A 17,810-nucleotide genomic window follows, 5' to 3' on the forward strand; every position below is an offset into this window, starting at 1 on the left:
GTCAGCTATTATTTGCATTTATTAAGGGGAATCAATACAGCCAGCGCAACGCGCCAGACTTCTCTCTGCGCTTTGCCCTCCCTCTCAGTTCCGCAGATGATTATATTTTATCTGCGGGCCCGAGAGCTTGTCACCATGCTTTTAAAGCTCATTCATTTTGCTGGCAGCGGCCGGTCGTGCCTGAGCGATAGGCCCCATTCTTCATTGTCTTGTTGCGTCTGTCCTCCTCAGCCTCGGCTGGACAGCTCATGCCCTGACCCTTGACCCCGTACACACACAGTGTGCCGCTCGTAATTACGCCCGCCCACGGAACGAACGGCTCTTTGGTGTTGGGGAGGAGCGGTGGGGTTTTGCAGCATGCGTTGCTGCTGCGGCCATTGTAATCATTGTAACACGTCATCGCACCTACATTTTTTTCGCATTTCGATTATGGTGCCTTGGTCCGATATAAGTTTTTCTTAATAGAGTAGAAAACCTACATTACTGCAGGCCTGGATACAGCATGGCGGTCTCTAATAAAGTGGCCAGTGGCTATAAAACATGGTACAGTAGAGTAACATTATAACATAAGCCTGTCCTGTCCTCTCCTCTCCTCTCTTGTGTCCTTGTACCTTGAATTCCGTTTAATATCAGGACTGATGAGCCCAATTTTGGGGACATTTTCTGCACCCCGCGTGATTAATGGCTCAATGAGGTGGCATCAGTGGCCTGTCCTCGCTTTGCTCGTCAGCGCGGCGAACGGCCGGGCGCCGCACCGGCCCGGAATTGATGACAGGAGGTGGTGATTTGCAAATCAAATACAGAGATGGCTGAAATGCACCTCCAGCACCTCCATTTCACAGCCCCACTGCCCCCGCTTCCATCTCGCCCCCTTGTTACGGGACCGTTCCATTTGTTATGCAAATGCGGGGCCGGAGCGGCGACATCATCTCTGAAGAATGATAAATATTTTATCAGCCATAATGGAAATTGTCACGCTCGTCTAATTGTGCCACACATTATCTGAGGCCAAGTATCAAAGTCATACCCCTCCTTTCATCCCTCTTTCTGCACACCCGTCCTCTCCAACTCCTTTTTATGCTTTTTTTCTTACTGTTTTTCGGTGGAAGTGCTCAGTCTCCGAAATGCTCTGGAAAGCGCGTTTTTCCTGCATGCAACCCTGAGTTCTGAGTTCCGCTCTTTTGATGTTGCTCAATCTCTTCCTATTGGCCGCTGCATTGCATCCTCTGCTGGTTTGTTTTTTCCTGTCAGGGGAAATGCAGGGCCCCGACGACACTGATTGCTCCCATGCATTTTGTTACATTGTTTGCGCGTGTCAGTGCTTTATGCTGCGGGTATCTTCTTATTCATTCCGGATCGTGCCGTGCACTTGCATCGCTTGTACAGTGATTTGATATTAATATGGTCATTTGATCTAAATACAAAGGACCTTTGCTTAGATGTGTCATGGAGGCATCATTGGAGGCATATCAATAAAAATAAGGCGCATCCAGTCTGAAGTTGAAAAGTGCACAAATACTTGCATCAGTCCAGCTCCAAAATCTTTTTTTTTAAAGCATTTTAATCATGTTGTTTTAATCATCTACAAAAACTGATCATTTGATTAAAACAATCAGGAACTCTTTGAAAGTAGCTGGTCTTTGATCTCCCCTCAAATAGCTTAGTCAGGAAATGCTTTTAAACGATCGCTTTATCATTGCACTCTAGACACAAAAGAGAAACCATTTTTAAAATTTTTTTAAGACCAGAGATAGGTTAATGATCTATTTGTCTTGTAAGTCACTGAAAGTTTATGTGAGGTTGGGCGGTCAGTACTCGTTATAGCAGCACCTATATAGAATATTCAGCAGGCTGTACATGAATGCTTTGGTTAATCATTACAGAAAACACTTCATTTCCACGTCATGTCCTTCTGGAGGTGAACAGGAGCCTGAATGACACTGAATGGAGGAAGGGTTTGAGTGTCCTGCTTTGGGGGAAAAAAAATATTTTATGGCCTACAGTAGCAAATTATTTAGTCAGGGGACATGTGTCTTGTGTGCTTGAAAGAGTGCTTGGAGGGTTTGGAGGGTTTGAATAAAAAAAAAAATCATTGTGATACACAGCAGCACAGCACACGGTGCACACTGTGAAATGTGTCCTCTGCATTTAACCATCACCCTTAGTGAGCAGTGGGCAGCCATGACAGGCGCCCAGGGAGCAGTGTGTGGGGACGGTGCTTTGCTCAGTGGCACCTCAGTGGCACCTTGGCAGATCGGGATTCGAACCGGCAACCTTCTGATTACGGGGCCGCTTCCTTAACTCCTAGGCCACCACTGCCCTGTCCTGTTTGTCTGTCCTGTTGTGATATAAACAAGGGGTGTTTTTTTTTTTTGCTTAAACTTTCACATCCATTCAATTACAGTTACACAACACTTGTGACAACCAGTCACTTACAACTGTTTTAAGTATTTTCTTATCTTATCGCAACATTTCAAAAGAGCAGAGCATCCATCCAATTTACAGGTGGAGGTGGCTCAAATGAATGCGTCTTTAGGGCTGTATTGTGAGTTGTGCATTTGCAGCGCACTCCTGTTTGTGTTTGTGCCATGCTACATCCTGATAAGGCTTGTTTGTATGCCCCGTGTGTTGTCACCGTCTCTCCGGTCCCCTGTCCCCTGTCCCTTCCCCTCTCCTCTCGTCCGGTCACCCTGTTTTCTCTGAGACTCTGCAAACGGCCACCGTGGCCTTCAATCTATTCAGCGCAGACAAAACAAGCTAATTGGATTGGAAGTGAGCTATCAATTTAAATCAGCATTCAAATCAAAGTTTCTCCCAACACAAAACACCAGGAAGCAAAACAAGGCCCATGTGATGAATAGGCAACAGGCCTTGGCAGACCGCGGGCTTGTTCCAGTTGCCGGAGTGTGTGTTTCAGGCCCCGGGTTCTTTACACACATACACATTCATGCTGGCCGCACACAACACTGGCAACTGTGAAGTAGCTGTTTTATTCATACATGTTTCATTTAACCTGATATGACCTCTGAGAGGGTGGCCTTATTATGCTGATTAATTTTATTTTATACATTTTCTGACAGGCTTATAAGCAAGATAGACCTAGAGGTTGGCTTAAAGTGCTCTAAAAGTGAAAATAAGAGTATTTTTAAATTATTCATACATTAAAATATAAAGTGAATTATTGTTACACAGACCCCGATTAATAATGCATATCAGGCCATTGCATGTATGTAATTGTCAAATAACTCAGAACTAGTTTTCTGATATTTATTTTAAGTATTTGTTTTATAATGCATTGCTCAGCCTATGTGACTCTGATTAGAAATTGGATGTAATTGAGCTTAAATATCATTTTTGATCGTTTAATATTGTTTGTCTATAATTAAAGTGAACCTCAGTAAAAACCTGTAATAGGATTTTTTAAAATTTTTTTTATCTGTGCTACTTTCGCGAAAGCGTTACCTATTTTTTTCAAGCATGGGAATCGGTGGCCCACCATACCTGTTCATCTCGCAATATTTATCGAGGCGTCGCCTGTATCTGACCTGCAGCTCCCATGGCTGCGCGCCAGTCTGGTGGGAATGCCGCGGCCGGAGGGCGGCCGGTGGGCTGAGCTCCGTCTCTGGCGTATGAGTAATAGACACGGCACGGCCGGCGTCTCCCGAGAGCGCGGCCTTATTTGGGATGTCACACAGCGCACGCCGGCACAGATAACAGAGACAAAGGAGGGAGGTCTGCTCCGATTACACACGGGGACACCTGAGCTAAAGAGGGACGATTGTTCCCCAAATCAACCTTACGACCTCCTAATTACCACCCAATTATACGGAATTCAGCGCAGTCGTCCGACTTTAAACAGAGAAAATTGCTTTTCACTCCCTCACTCCCCCTCTATCTGCCTCATACACACACAAAACATGCGCGTGCACACACACACACACACACACACACACAGTTACCCTGCTGGGGTCAGAAAAGGCTGCATTTCTGCTGAAAGTATCATTATTTATGTAAAACACCCGGAGGAACCTGGCCTACAAAGTCCAAGCTCCTGAGTGACTGTGTTTGGTCACATGACCTGGTGTTTTGTTAATTAAATGAAGCAGGAACTTAAATAATTTGAGAGCATTTACAGTAATAAATGTGTGTATGCATCTGCATGAAGAGAAAAAAATTGGGCCAGTTGATTGATTATGTAGACCCAGGATTGTAAGGTGGTTTGGAAAGGGGGAAAAAAACGATAAGAGAAGTGGTAAGAGAGGGAAGGAGTCGGCGAGAAGTGGTCAGCGCATCGTTCCCAGAATTCTTTTCACCGGGCCATTGTTGTGGGACTGTATACAGCATTGTGGCGCGCCTGATTGTGGACTTGGGTTCTCAGCCACTCTCGGGCTCGGCGGAGGAAGGGACCTGTGCTATTGTTTGAAATGCACTTGCTACCAATTCTCCCAGCATGCCATCTGTTTCCCGGCTTCCTTCCCGCCGCACAACAACATGTCTTCCTCCGTCTCTATTGCCCAGAGAGAGAGAGAGAGAGAGAGAGAGAGAGAGAGAGAGAGAGAGAGTGAGAGAGAGGGGGGGCTCAAAACGCTGAATGTCCTGTATCAGTCTGAAACGGCTCTTTGATGAGATGTGTTTGTTTGCATGGCCCTGGGCAAAATTACAGAGTTCTCCAGATGTGCAGCACTATTCTTTTTTACTGTAGGCCTGTGTTCTTTGGACGTATTTCACTTGGAGACATTTCGGTGAGAGTATCACAGGGGGCACTGACACTGGCAGAAACAGCCAGGCTTAAGATAAGTAGGCCTGATCTTAAGTAGATTATGGGCTCTCGAAACTGAATAACACAAACGCAACTTTTTTTTAAACCATATAATCAAATCTGACACTTCATTAATTTGCCAGGGCTGAAATTTAACCGGTCTCTTTTACTCACTTTTAATAGAAACTGAAGAAAAGTCAATAGAAAGACAAAGTTGAAGCTAAAAAAAGATTGATCTTTTCATGCCTCAGCCTTTCACCTTAGGAAATGAAAAAATCAATCAAGGGGAAAAAAATACATTTGTGCATTTAACACAATTAACAACTATAACTAGGACTTGGCTGATATTGGATACTTGATTATTGATTATATAGGCCAAAAGATATTGATAACACTAGGTAAAAAAAATGATAACACTAGGTAATAATTTGCATGCAAGATAAAAATAAAATTCAGGTACCAACTTAATTTCTGATTTAATAGCAATAATAATAGGATAAACTGTGATATCTACCCAACCCACTCTACCTATAATATCTGTAATTTTTTTACATTTAAATTCCTGAAACAATGCAAAATTATTTTAATATGTTGAAGTTTAAGCTTAAAATAAGTACATTTAAAGGCTTTTTGCTCATTCCTATGTGGTTGTTCGAACAATAGAACTTTATAATGCCCATCACCATCTCTGAACCTGAAAGGCTGTGATCAGCAGCCCAGCGCTTGTTAATTTTATCCATTTATCATTTATTAGTCACGGCAGACGTGAGAAAGCTCTGTGATTAAAGCCCGTCTTTCTTCTCTCGAGCATGGGAATGTAAGGGCGTGACGCCCTGTGACATTTTATGAAGCGGCTTTTCCTGCGACTGGTCACTTCTCCATAAACGTCATCTTTAGCAGATGGAGTGATTTATGAATGCTGTGAGCGTGTATGTGTGTGTGTGGGTTGGTGTCTGCTACACTGGCTTCTCCTGGATGGGACTGGAGTAAGGGTTGTGGGACGCTGAGGGATGCCCAATGAGCCAGAACGGGACGATTACAGACTCTGGCCCGGTGGACGGATTATTTCGTGACCTAGGCTAATTCGCCTGACCCGCTTGCCTGAGTCCACACACATGAGAAGGCTGCTTGTGGACAAAATGCTTGCTAAATAAGAAAAAGGAAAGCCGAGGGGCCAGAAAGTGAGAACCACTGCAGTAAAGCATGCTGCTTTGCAGGCACGCAACGGCGTCCAACTTTCATAAACCAGTCGGCACTCCTCGGGTACTCAAAAAAGCCCCCAGAATGCAATGCTCCTTCCAAATGACTCTCTAAATGAGCGTCAATATTATAGAGCAGAGAACACTGGATGCGGGCCCAGTCTGTGCTGCTTGGTTTTGGTCTGATGTCTGTTTTATTTTGTCGATCGTGAAAGTTAGTGTTTCCTGACGTCGGCGCAGCGCTGGGGATTCTGGCACGGAGCCCGGTTACTCCGCTTATGTCATTCCCAGGGAGCGAGAGGACCGCCTGTTTCTGTTCAGGATCGGCCATTGGTATGGTAGTGCTGTTGAAGTAGAACAATGATGTAAATTATGTGACACCTCAATGATGGAACATCTTTTGGAAGAATGGTGCCTTTTTTTTTGCATAAACCTGACACATATATTTCACATTTCAGATGTTTTTTTTGCAGCTTTGGCTGCCATATTGCTGTATTATGTCATTACCAGATCAGAAAAGGGGTTTACATCATACGGCCTCGGCCTGTTTATAAGCCACCACTTAATTCATCTCTTCATCTATTCCACCTCTTCCTATTTCTCTCTCCTCCTCTTTACATCCCAGCAGCCCTCCCTCTCTAGCACGCTCTCCGTGTCCCAGCGTAGAGGCGGGTCAGTGGCACGCTAACACTTTTGTCAGTGTGATTAATAGCAGCGAGGATTGCCGTTAATTCACTGGCTAATGAGTGAGTCCAGGGCCAGTCTGGGAGTAATGGGTTGATGTATGGAGGGAGAGAGCGCCCCGTGGCAGAGGTGAAAATCATTTCCACTAGTCAGATATTGTCCCCGGGAATGAATGCCGTTCCCTGTTAATAAAAATTAATGCTCTTTTTTCCTCTTCTTCCATTCCTCTCGTCCGCTCTCTCTCTCGTTGATTCCCAGTGGGTTGCTAAATGAAGCTCTGTAGTGCCGGGGTCTCGTCTCTGGACGTGTTTGGGGAATGGTCGAGGAGTTCGTCCACCCTTGAGACTTGAAGCCTCTGTCTCCTCATACCTGGGTGTTCAGAAATACACACACACACACACACACACACACACACACACACACAGACATACATCTGTTTGAAAAGCCCAAAAAGTCAACAGTAAAATATTGGATGGAAATCAGAGGGGCAGTTTATTTTTCAGATCAATGTCTCATTAATCGAATATTTATGGGCCTCAGTAAAGGGGCGGCTGCGTTGTGCGGGCCGATGAAGTGTGAGCTTCTTTTTTTTTTTCTCAAGTGCATTTGTAAACACACTCTGAAGAGGAGGAAATGAAGGCAGAGGAAAGGTTGAATGTTGTCCTGAGAGGGTTGGCATAGCTATGGAACCAGAGGAGATTCTATAAAGTAGTCCAGCAGCTGAAATGCTGCTTTTCCATGTCTGAAAACCCTGGTCCCTGGATGTAGACTGCAATCCCAGTTAAAGTTACAGTGACAAGAATAAAAAGAACTCAGTCACAGGTTTTATATATTTTAACACTGATTGGGTACTTGTGACGAAAAAAGGTTCGGTCTCACAAATTATTCTTTTGTTAATTATTATTTTAATCACCCCATGATATAACACTTCACTCAGCAGAATATACTGAAATGACAACGACTGTTTATTTATTGTTTGTTTGACAATTTATGCTTATTTCCCCTACCCAATAAGGACGTAAATCATCTTTAATTAATGTTTTTTGTGATGCCTCATTGAAAGTCATGGCCAAGAAGATTTCAGTAAAATACAAATATTGGAAAATTTTCATCTCTTGCATATTGGAAATGCATCCACGCTTGAAAAAGAAAAAAGATTTAGATGTCACTGACAAAAGAAAGAGAAACTAAAAATTATGAGTACCTGGTGGGAAGCTACAGCACAGCCTTAAATACATACCTGCATGCATAAAAAAAGGTTTTTTATTACAAGTTCATGTTTAGTGAGATTGATTTTTGAATAGGCCTTCAGTTTTGATCAGAATGCTCCGGTCAATGGAACCTGAAGCAATTTTTGCAAAACAAACAAAATACTATTTGTTTTTTTCTAACTTTTTATTTCTGCTCTCCTCACCCTTTTGCTGAGAAAGATTTAAAGATTCTGTGAATAAAGAATGGCAGAAGCTTAATCAACAGAGCTGAGCTGTGGCTGTACAGCATGTGTGTGTGTGTGTGTGTGTGTGTGTGTGTGTGTGTGTGTGTGATGTTCTGTTAATACAAACAGAGGTCTACTGCTGCCCAGTACAGATAGGGTATGGCCTCCTGTTTCTGTGTGTGTGTATATGCGTGTATCCCACACCCCCACTCTCTATATAACACCCCCCTATCTCCCCCTGGGTGATGTTTGCAACTCAATTTGGCAAATGTAAGTTGCTATTGATTATTATTAATATTTATCATGTTTGTGAAAATGTCTTTTCCCAGCGCTATTAATCTAGCGTGTTAATAAATGTCTGAGGCCGCCCCCCCGTGCCCTGGGGACGAACAGCAGCAAGAATGGCAATCAGCGTGGCTGACAGCACACATGACAGCAAACACACACTCACACACACATTCTTATATACACATATAAACAGGATAACACACATTAACACACACATATGTGCACAGAGGTATATACACACACACACACACATATGTATTTTATTATGTAAGACACTCCCCGTATTGATCGGTATACAAAGAGATGAAAATAAAGTCGCAACCAGGATTAAACATGTACATCTGCATGCAAACGATGTGTTCACATGCATCTGTCCGGAAGCCCGGAGCCCGTGGCTAACTGAATCAGCCCTCCGTTCGCGTTGATTTTTACGGCAGACCTTGAGTCGCTCGATCCCTGATTAAGTCCTGCACAACTTGGTGAGAGCTTATTGATTTTTCTCAAATGAGTCTGTTTTAAACGCCGAGGCCCAATAAAGAGCCGAGCAGCGGCCTCTCCAGGGCTGGGGGTGGCCTGGGGTTCTAATGAGCTCCCAGAATGATCGCAGTTATGAGGCCTACAGAATACACACTCCCAGCTCAGCACTTACTCACTTACTCTTTAAACAGCTGCTGTTAGTTAAGGTCTTTTCTGTTAGCACCGTCTGTCCTGGAGGTGAAGAGCAGGTCTTAGAACGCTACCCTCCAAACCACTTAGGAGAGCGCTGTTGCTACTTTAAGTCTTACCAGGAAATGATCCCTGCTGCTTTTTCTAGGAGAAGCTGTGGTGGGTTCTTTGAACGTGTGTTAAGTATCGTAATTCACTGTCACCCCCTCCCACTTCACGCTACATGGATGCATATATGGATGCATGGATGCATATACACACACTTGCAACAAGACACACACACACACACACACACACACACACATCTGTCCATTAGTCCATTAGTCTAAGATAAAACCTTAAAAAATATTTTTAAAGGGGGTATAGGTATGACTACTTTTTTTTTTGGCATTTTTAGCTTTAATGATACCCATAATTCCCTAAGTGGGACCATATTTTTAGATCATTACAGGCAAGTGTACCAGATTAACCAGCCCTGTGTGTGTGTGTGTGTGTGTATAATGTTTTGAAGTTCTTGCACAAGAACTCCTGCTCATTTTTCAAATGTGTCATGTTTGCTGCTCTCACTGGGGGAACATTTTCCCTTATTTGGTCTGGAGGAATATTACATTTTTGTCTTTCCCTAAATGCATGGTTTGCACCACCAGGATCTTGCCAGTGTTAAAATATCACCTTACATCTGCACAGAGAGGCAGAGAAAGAGCCAGCAATAGAGACAGGAAGTACTACAGTACACAGTAGATCCCCTGGAGGTGCCTTTCATCCAACGTGTTGTCTCGCTCAGTCCTGACCGATTTCAAATGATTTCCCTGAAATCTTAATGTAGAGAGTTCTGTCTGAAATTGACAAGATTTTTTTTTATTTTATCGTACAGACAGCTAACTACAGACAGCTGAAATGCCATAAACACACATAGCAAGACCTCATATATGCAACCTCAGTTCTTCCTAATGATGACCAAATACCTAGAAAGCATTTCATTCAACTGTGATTCTAGTAAAAAGATGACATTTGGTATCATCTCCAGACATTCCAGTGCAAGTTTCTCACTCAGACTGCATGAGAGGCGAGGAGGAGCTCTCATCTTCAGTTGTTTGTGTCGGTTCTCTGGGGCTTTGCAGGCATTCGATAAAAGAGGTCTCGATGGGACCCTGGGGAAGAGTAGAACGTTGGGAACGCAGAATGTCAGCCCCTTCACGTCTAATTGACTGTCCGCCATCCTCAGGCAGCAGAAGGATGTTGACCCAGCCAAGATGTGCTGCAACGCTGGGGTGTGAATGAACCAGTGGCAGCTTCACTTATATATATATCTATATATTCTAGTAACATTGTAAACACACAGAATAGGACTTCATGTGAAAAATCTTAGGAAACATTCCATTTGTCCTGGGAAATGGTTGAATTTTTGTAGAATATTTCTCATTTTCTTTTGTCATGAGAGGGTGGATCATCTCTGACCTTCTGCTCAGGAGCAGAACCACTAGAATAACACCTTTTGTGGGTGTGAGTGTCTGATTGTGTGTGTAAATGGTGTATTTCTTTGTTTTCGGGCATGACTTGCAATAACAAAGGGCCGTGTTTAAGCAGCCTTTACAATTTAGCAAAAACATCTGATGCCTTCATGTACTTTCAATAGTTTCCAGTCGAAAAACAAAGCGGAACAAGGGCCTCATTGTGGCCACAGCAGCGAACAGAAGGACCCCTAAGGTGTGAATTAATGATTGACCCCTGATGCAATCAGGATGAATGACTCCCTCTGAAAAGAGAGTAAAAACATGTCCGCACAGAGGACGGGACGTTTCTGTCCGCCTCCGCGAGCCCGCCAGGAGACAGTGCTAACATTTCTCTCTTTCGCTCTCTGTTTTTCCCTGTCTCGCTTGCTTTCACACAGGGGCCACAAATCCCAGCCCTCGGTTCAAAATGTCAAACTGGTCCCTCTGCCGCTCACTGCCTGGTCCATTAAATCGTATTTTCTCTTCTGCTCTACCCTACCCAATATTTCCCCCAACTTTTTTCGTTTAAATTCCCTGAAGTGACACTCATGTCTGTGACTAACCCTACCCACCAGTTCATATTCCTGAGTGTCTGAATGGCTGAATGTTCATTTTGCTGTCATTGTCTCCCAAAAATCCTAAGAAATGCACTTTGGTTTGCATTCGGCGAGCAGCCGATTGTTATAACCAGTGTTAAGAATACATGATTCTGGACCGATTATGCCATATTTAGCATATTTAAAACCTTAAAAATACAACCAAGAGCCTCAAATTCCTTTGTTCATGTTCCCGTGGTCTCACAAAATCCCTTGTTTTTTTCTTGTGGCACAAGTTTTCCTCATTAAAATTACAGTCTGTCATAAGGTGTATGCACATGAACGTGTGCATTTCCGTAGAGGGGTCCTTGTGCATTGCCTCAGGAACCTTTAGGAGGGTTAATAGATTTTCCAATCCTGTCTTTGGTTGAAATTGTATTCGGTAGGGTCAGATGCCAAGAAAAGAAGGGGGGAGAGGGAAAAGAGAGATTTTTTAATGGCTGAGAAACACGTTTGATTCCTGAAAAGTGCACCAGATAGGCTTTGGTCATAAAAGTTTAATTGATCTGTGAAAATGGGAAGCTACCGCTGGCCCTGGTATTTTCTGGTGTTGCCTGCCTCGCCAAAGTGCCTATGAAAGTCTGATCATAAAAAAAAAAAAAAAAGAGATGAAGAAGAAGAAGAAGAAATGACCAAAATGTTTCTTTCCCCTCAAAATCACAGGATGACGCAGAATCAGTTTTAACAAGCTGAGTTTTATTGGATAAATTTCCCGGATCTCTCAGGACCAGGACTGTTGGACAACATCTGTCCTTTCCCTCTCGTTTTTCTTCCTTCGCCCTGTGCCTGCATTCATAGCTGGTATTTACATATTCGGTTACAAGTCCGTTAACTCGGCAGCTGAATGAATACTGAGTTTACGAGCGTATCCTTCGAGAGGAATCATAGTTATGTCCAGTTCTCCCTAAAATCAGAATTACATCAGCAATGAACAGTCATAATGTCCAGAGGGGAGGGGTTTCCTGGTCAGACTGCACACCAACACCCTACCAGTGATTTTTTTTTAACCTTAATTATACTTTGTTTATGAGGGTATCAACAACAACAATAAAGAGTGAGTAATGACAGCAAACTGAGCACATTCTGAATTCTGAAGCATGTAGCGATTAATAGATTCTGACTTTTCATAAATGCATATGAGTTGCAGATTTAGCTATTTAAAAATGTGTAACATAGCCCAGTTAATATATAATAAGATTGCATATATATGTATATATGTGCAATTTATGCAATATATATATATATATATATATACACACACACACACACATATCAATTTGACTGTATAGGTATAAAACACTTTGCCTACATATAAACAGTGCTGTATTTCAGAAGTGGACATTTCGGGAGCCGTAAAGCCAGCTTCTTGGCAGTTCTTGGCCTGTGGGGGTCTGAAGCATTGTGATTGGAAACACTCCTGCTGTAATTGCAGCATAGTTAGGCTTGATTGCAGGTCCAGTGTTTGGATAGAAAACTGCAGTGGTGCTTCTACAAATTACAGCAAGTCTGCCCACACGGTGACACCAGCGCCGCTCAGCCAGCGTCCTATTGTGCTGGCTTTTCTTTTAACTATGGCACTAATGTTAGTGTCCACTAGATTGAACGTGTTTATAATGTGTCCAGACTGGTTGTTGTGTTTTTTTTTGTCCTACATCAGTCCTGTAGGAACAGCAAGCACAGACCTCTCTGTTAATGTAACTGCAGGCAGTGAAGCGGAGAAGGCCCATGAGCTTTTTAGCACCAAGACTGTCTGCAGCTTTGATTTTTCCATCATAAGCACTGTCTGTGTCTTATTATTATCCAGTCGGTTTTGATGAGAGCACAATTACACTGTCAGTTGTGACCGTAAACATAGATGATGGTGAGGGAGGACTCTTGCCCACGCACACACACACACACACACACACACACACACACTTGCACACACATAGACATTTATCCTCATTACATGAAAACTGAGAGGATAGGAAATGACTGCTGCCCTTGCAGCATGGAACAAACTGGCCACAGTGTCATGAATTCTGAAACGCAGCCACCTTGCCACAGTCTCTGTGTTAGAACTGGTAGTGCCTTCCGATCTGAACTGAGTCGCCTAAACTATCAAATTAATCAAATGAAAGATAATTTCTGTTATAGAGCATCACAGTGGTGATTAGTTTACACTGTGACCCTGTCCAGGGTGCTAATTGCTAATGTCTGCTTCTTTCTCTCTTTGTTTCTTTCTCAGATGACAGTGAAGCAGTAGATAACATGTTTGAGACAGACCCCAGTGTGCCGGGTGGAGAAAGTGCAGAAGATGAGACAGAAGACAGCATCATGTCCCCCATTGCCATGGGGCCTCAGTCACCGCACCCCAACAACGACGACTTCACCCCCAAAGAGGGCTCGCCATATGAGGTGCCCGTCTACATTCCAGATGATATTCCCATCCCCAGTGACCTGGAACTGCGCGAGTCGTCCGTGCCCGGTGCTGGCCTCGGAATATGGGCCAAAACCAAGATTGGGATGGGGGAGCGATTCGGACCATACAACGTAACGTCGTGCACAGTTAACGAGTCCACATATGGATGGGAGGTACGTTTAATAGAACACAAAAGCTCTGCATTGACTAACATCAAAGCTCAGTGATATAGATGGAGTTAATAACTGGAGTTAAGATGGAGTACATATCTCCACATGTGGTTTATCTTCATGTTGAAGGAATAATAGGTCCGTGAGCAGATCCGTTCTGTACAACAACCTTGAAAGAGAGGTAAGGTAAGTAAACTCATGCAGTTAGTGTCAGAGAAGGGTGGGGAGGCCCAAATGAGCTTGGATCCATTTCGTGACCATAACCCCACCCCCCCAGCCCCATTGTTTGCCAATTTCCAGAAAGTTTCCCAGATGGTGATTCTGATTACCAAAGGTATCAGTTTTTCTGCCCTGCCTCCCTGGGCCACGAGCATGGCCATTTGGTCACGCCACATGATATGGAAATGAAAGAAATGTGGATACATATTGCACTATTAATTTTCATTTCAACGTGACATTACAGGATATTAGAGTTGCTGGAGAAACCTCATCAAGCCAGCTCTCTGCACTTGCAGGGCTGCCCCACTGATGAGTTTTGAGTGGGCTGGGCCGGCCACAGGGTCTGTATATAAATACGTTCAATGTGGGTTTCTGCTGTTCTCGTATATATAACATTACTTTTGTCCGCAATTACAAAGACCAAGGACAGGGTTAATTATGGCTATGGATATTCTCTCCAGCATCACTTTACCAGATCTAACGAACTAAAACTAAAAGCATTTTTGTGTTTGTTGGTGTTATATTGTGCACATTAGTATATACTAATGTTCCTACATTATTAGTATTGCTACTGATGGCAATTTAACCAATGCACCACCAAAATCTACAGATATGTATTTACATTGAATGGTGCACATCACCTTGTTTATATTTGCCCCAAATTTGCCCCAAAGTGTTCCAAAAGCAACCACTGCCTGACCCTGGGCCAGCAGCAGACATCTCTCTCTGTTAAATTCATATTATGACACTCCTGCCAGGCTGTTTCTTGGATGGATGCAAAACAATTAGACTCCTTACCACATAACGACAGCACTGAAATACTTAATATACTGAAATATTTATATACACTGAACCATATTAGCAATATAACTCCACATCTCTGATAAAACACACACACAGGGAACTAACTATATAGCATCTACACACCCAGTGAGCCAATTCTACACATTCAGACAATTTTGTACATCACTCATACAAATAGACTAATGGGCATTGCATCCGGCATTTTTTGTTACTGTATGAGGCACAAATCTCCCACTGTTTCACTGTTAGTGAATCCTGCAGTCGTCTTCTCTGTGGCACTGTCACTCCCTCACCTCCTTATTCTCTTCATGGGTGGTTAGACCGGTGTGCATGTCTGCCACTGGTTGATAGTAGAGCTGCATGACGATATCAATTAAAAAGTGCTGATTAGAATTGTGATAAAGAAGTGTACTTTGGAAAAAGATCCCTGGAATAATCGGACTGGAAGCTTTGTTTATCTGTGAGCTCTTATCTCTCTGTTTTGTCCTTTAGGAATCCTGCTGCCACTTAGCCACTGTCCTCCACGGCATGACATTAATATACAGAAGGTCAAAATTTTCTCCAGTAACCCCCCCCTCCCAAAAAAAAAAAAAAAACAACAATAGAGTGGCTTGACCATTTCCAAGATATCCTGTCTGCTTTTCTCCACAAGGCTTTAGGGCCTGCACTCCTCTTTCAGACAGGCATCAATAGCCATCGCCGGCCTCCCAGAGGAGCCTGCACCCCGGCCAGCGTCACCCTGCCGCCTCTGGCCTTACACAGACAGACAGCTTGGAAAATGAACTCTGTGAAAAAATATCTTCTATTTCTAGAATATCTTCACTATGGCTTCACACACCTATCCTGAGCGCTCTGGACGGCCTCACAGATTAGAGCACGCCTGTTTGGAGAAATAATATTTTAACTGATCCCATATTTTTCCTCGCTGCATACACCTTCGTAAACATCCAGCCTTTATCCCATGACCGACAGGAATGTTAACATGAGAGGTCAGCATCGTTAAACCAGTGAGGGATGGGAAAACCACGCCCTGCAATCATCAGAGGCTACGCTTGCTGTGTAGGTAGCAACTTTAGCCTAGCAGCTGCCAGCACAGGACTTAGTTACATAAGCAGCATTGTCACCGAATAGCAGGTAGGAGCGCAGCTGTGGGCACCCAGCGGGTGTCTGGGGAGAAGTGCTGAACAGTGAAAATGGGCTGCTAGTGAGGGAGTTTGTTTGACCGGTTGTGTGTGTGTGTGTGTGCCCTTGTGATTTAATAGAGGCTCAGTACCGCATCCAGGCAGCCTCTCCATATGTGTGCAGACTCCATTATAGCTTTGAATGTGTATGTGTGTGTGTGTGTGTGTGTGTGTGTCTGTGCCTGCAGGTCTGTTCAGCCTGGTAATGATGTGGATTCGGGCGGAGGAAGCCTGCTCGTGTCCGTCCCGCTGCAGAAGGTGTTAACTCAGGCTCATTCTGGCAAGACGGACAGCTCAATCTCTCTAACGCCTTGCTGCAGGCCACATCCAGCCCCGCCTGTCCGTCCCCAGCCTCTTCCTCCATTGCCCCCGCACGCACCGTCGTCTATTTAAAACCCATTATACTCCCCTTTATCACAACATAATGTAACGGGATCGTGTGTGTGTTGGAGCTCGACTCAATCAGCACACCCCTGTCTGTGCCCTGCGGCTGCAGGCCGGACGGACTGATGCGCTATTATTGCAGCCCAGATTGGACAGGATAACGTATTGACATGAGCACAGAAGCTCACAATAGGGGTTGAGCTGTGTTCGACTGCCAAGGCCTCAACTGTCGCCCTGTCACAATGTCAGAGATCCCCTAGAGGAGACGACTTCATTGTGTGTGTCAGGCGGTGTGGATATCGACTCTAGATATCAACTGTCCTGTGATGTGTGATGGTTTAGTGCAGGCGTATCTTTCTGTTTGTCACAATAACTGGCTGCAAATCAGTTGTCTTCTGAAGTGGCAGTCAGTGTCTGCGCATGTAGACAGATGACAGACAGGTTTATTCAGTAAAGACTTACAAATGTCAGTGGTGAAGCTCATTTTTGGCAGGCGCTTTTTCTATAGGGAGTGGTGTCTTTCAGGATGACCAAGGCCCCCAAACCACAGGACACTAGTGTCAGAGTGGTTGATGAGTACGAAAATTATACAATAGGACTCACTAGGTCTCAACATGCCTTAAAACCTATTAGCTATAATTGGTGCCTTGGACAACATCTCCACCACCATTCAAAATGTTAAATGCGGCTTGGATGGATCGCTGCTGGAGACTGGAGAAGGTATGGCAATTAACAATTTTGTCTTTCATGATGGTCAGAACATCAAACATATGCTCTTGTCACGGCTTTATAATAATCATCATCCTTGGTTAAAGAAAAACAGCCAATAAATGGCATTAAAGAACATGCAACTGTCAAAGTAGACAAGAAAATTTCAAGGTGTTATTTAAGGATGATATGAGCCATTGAGATTATGTAGAAAATGTGAACTTCCTTGATCTTTTTAAAATACAAAGCCAATTTTTGTTCATATGTGCCTTTGAGAGACATTAGGGTTTTTCCACATACTGATGGCTTTCAGACATTCTACTTACCCTGAGGTGATCCTGGTGACAGGCTAACCTGTCACAATTTCCAACATGGATGCAGTTCAGACTTTAAGAGCACTGAGAATTCATTGTTTCTCAGAACGGCACAGAGTAAAGAGCTCAGCAAAAGCTCTTTAGTGTATATCCATCTTAAAGCAGTAAGAGAAAGCAGGGATCTCTATTCCAGTTCGGCATGAACTGAACCTTTGCACAGTTTAGGATTTTTGTTACGCTAAATGAAGCCTTTTGTAACCTCCTTTAGTTGGCAAATATCCATTGCTGGTAAGCTAAACAATATTTGTTCTGAACAATATTGATTAAATGTTCATTTTAATGGAGATACCCTGCTCTGTGGAATATCCCTCTCAGGTTTGTTTGCAGGTGAAACGAAATCATATGGATCATGTCTGTGTTGTTGTGATGAATCTGGTGAATTTCAACACTCAGATGTACTGTAAGCCGGATGTTCTAAAGGATCAGAACAGCTTCAAATCCCTTTCATT

The 17,810-nt window shown here is 43.6% G+C and overlaps 1 protein-coding gene across 7 annotated transcripts in view; it reads left to right on the top strand.

Annotated features, from left to right (window-relative positions):
* Positions 1–17,810, top strand: part of prdm16 (PR domain containing 16) — a 164,769-nt gene that overhangs the window by 38,409 nt on the left and 108,550 nt on the right. For all 7 annotated transcript variants that reach the window (XM_028993327.1, XM_028993332.1, XM_028993328.1 and 4 more), the window contains exon 2: positions 13,348–13,694. In XM_028993327.1, coding sequence (XP_028849160.1) covers positions 13,348–13,694 — 347 coding nt within the window. The remainder of the gene's footprint in view (positions 1–13,347; positions 13,695–17,810) is intronic.

This window comes from Denticeps clupeoides, chromosome 10, assembly GCF_900700375.1.
Source record: "Denticeps clupeoides chromosome 10, fDenClu1.1, whole genome shotgun sequence".
Classification (NCBI taxonomy): domain Eukaryota; kingdom Metazoa; phylum Chordata; class Actinopteri; order Clupeiformes; family Denticipitidae; genus Denticeps; species Denticeps clupeoides.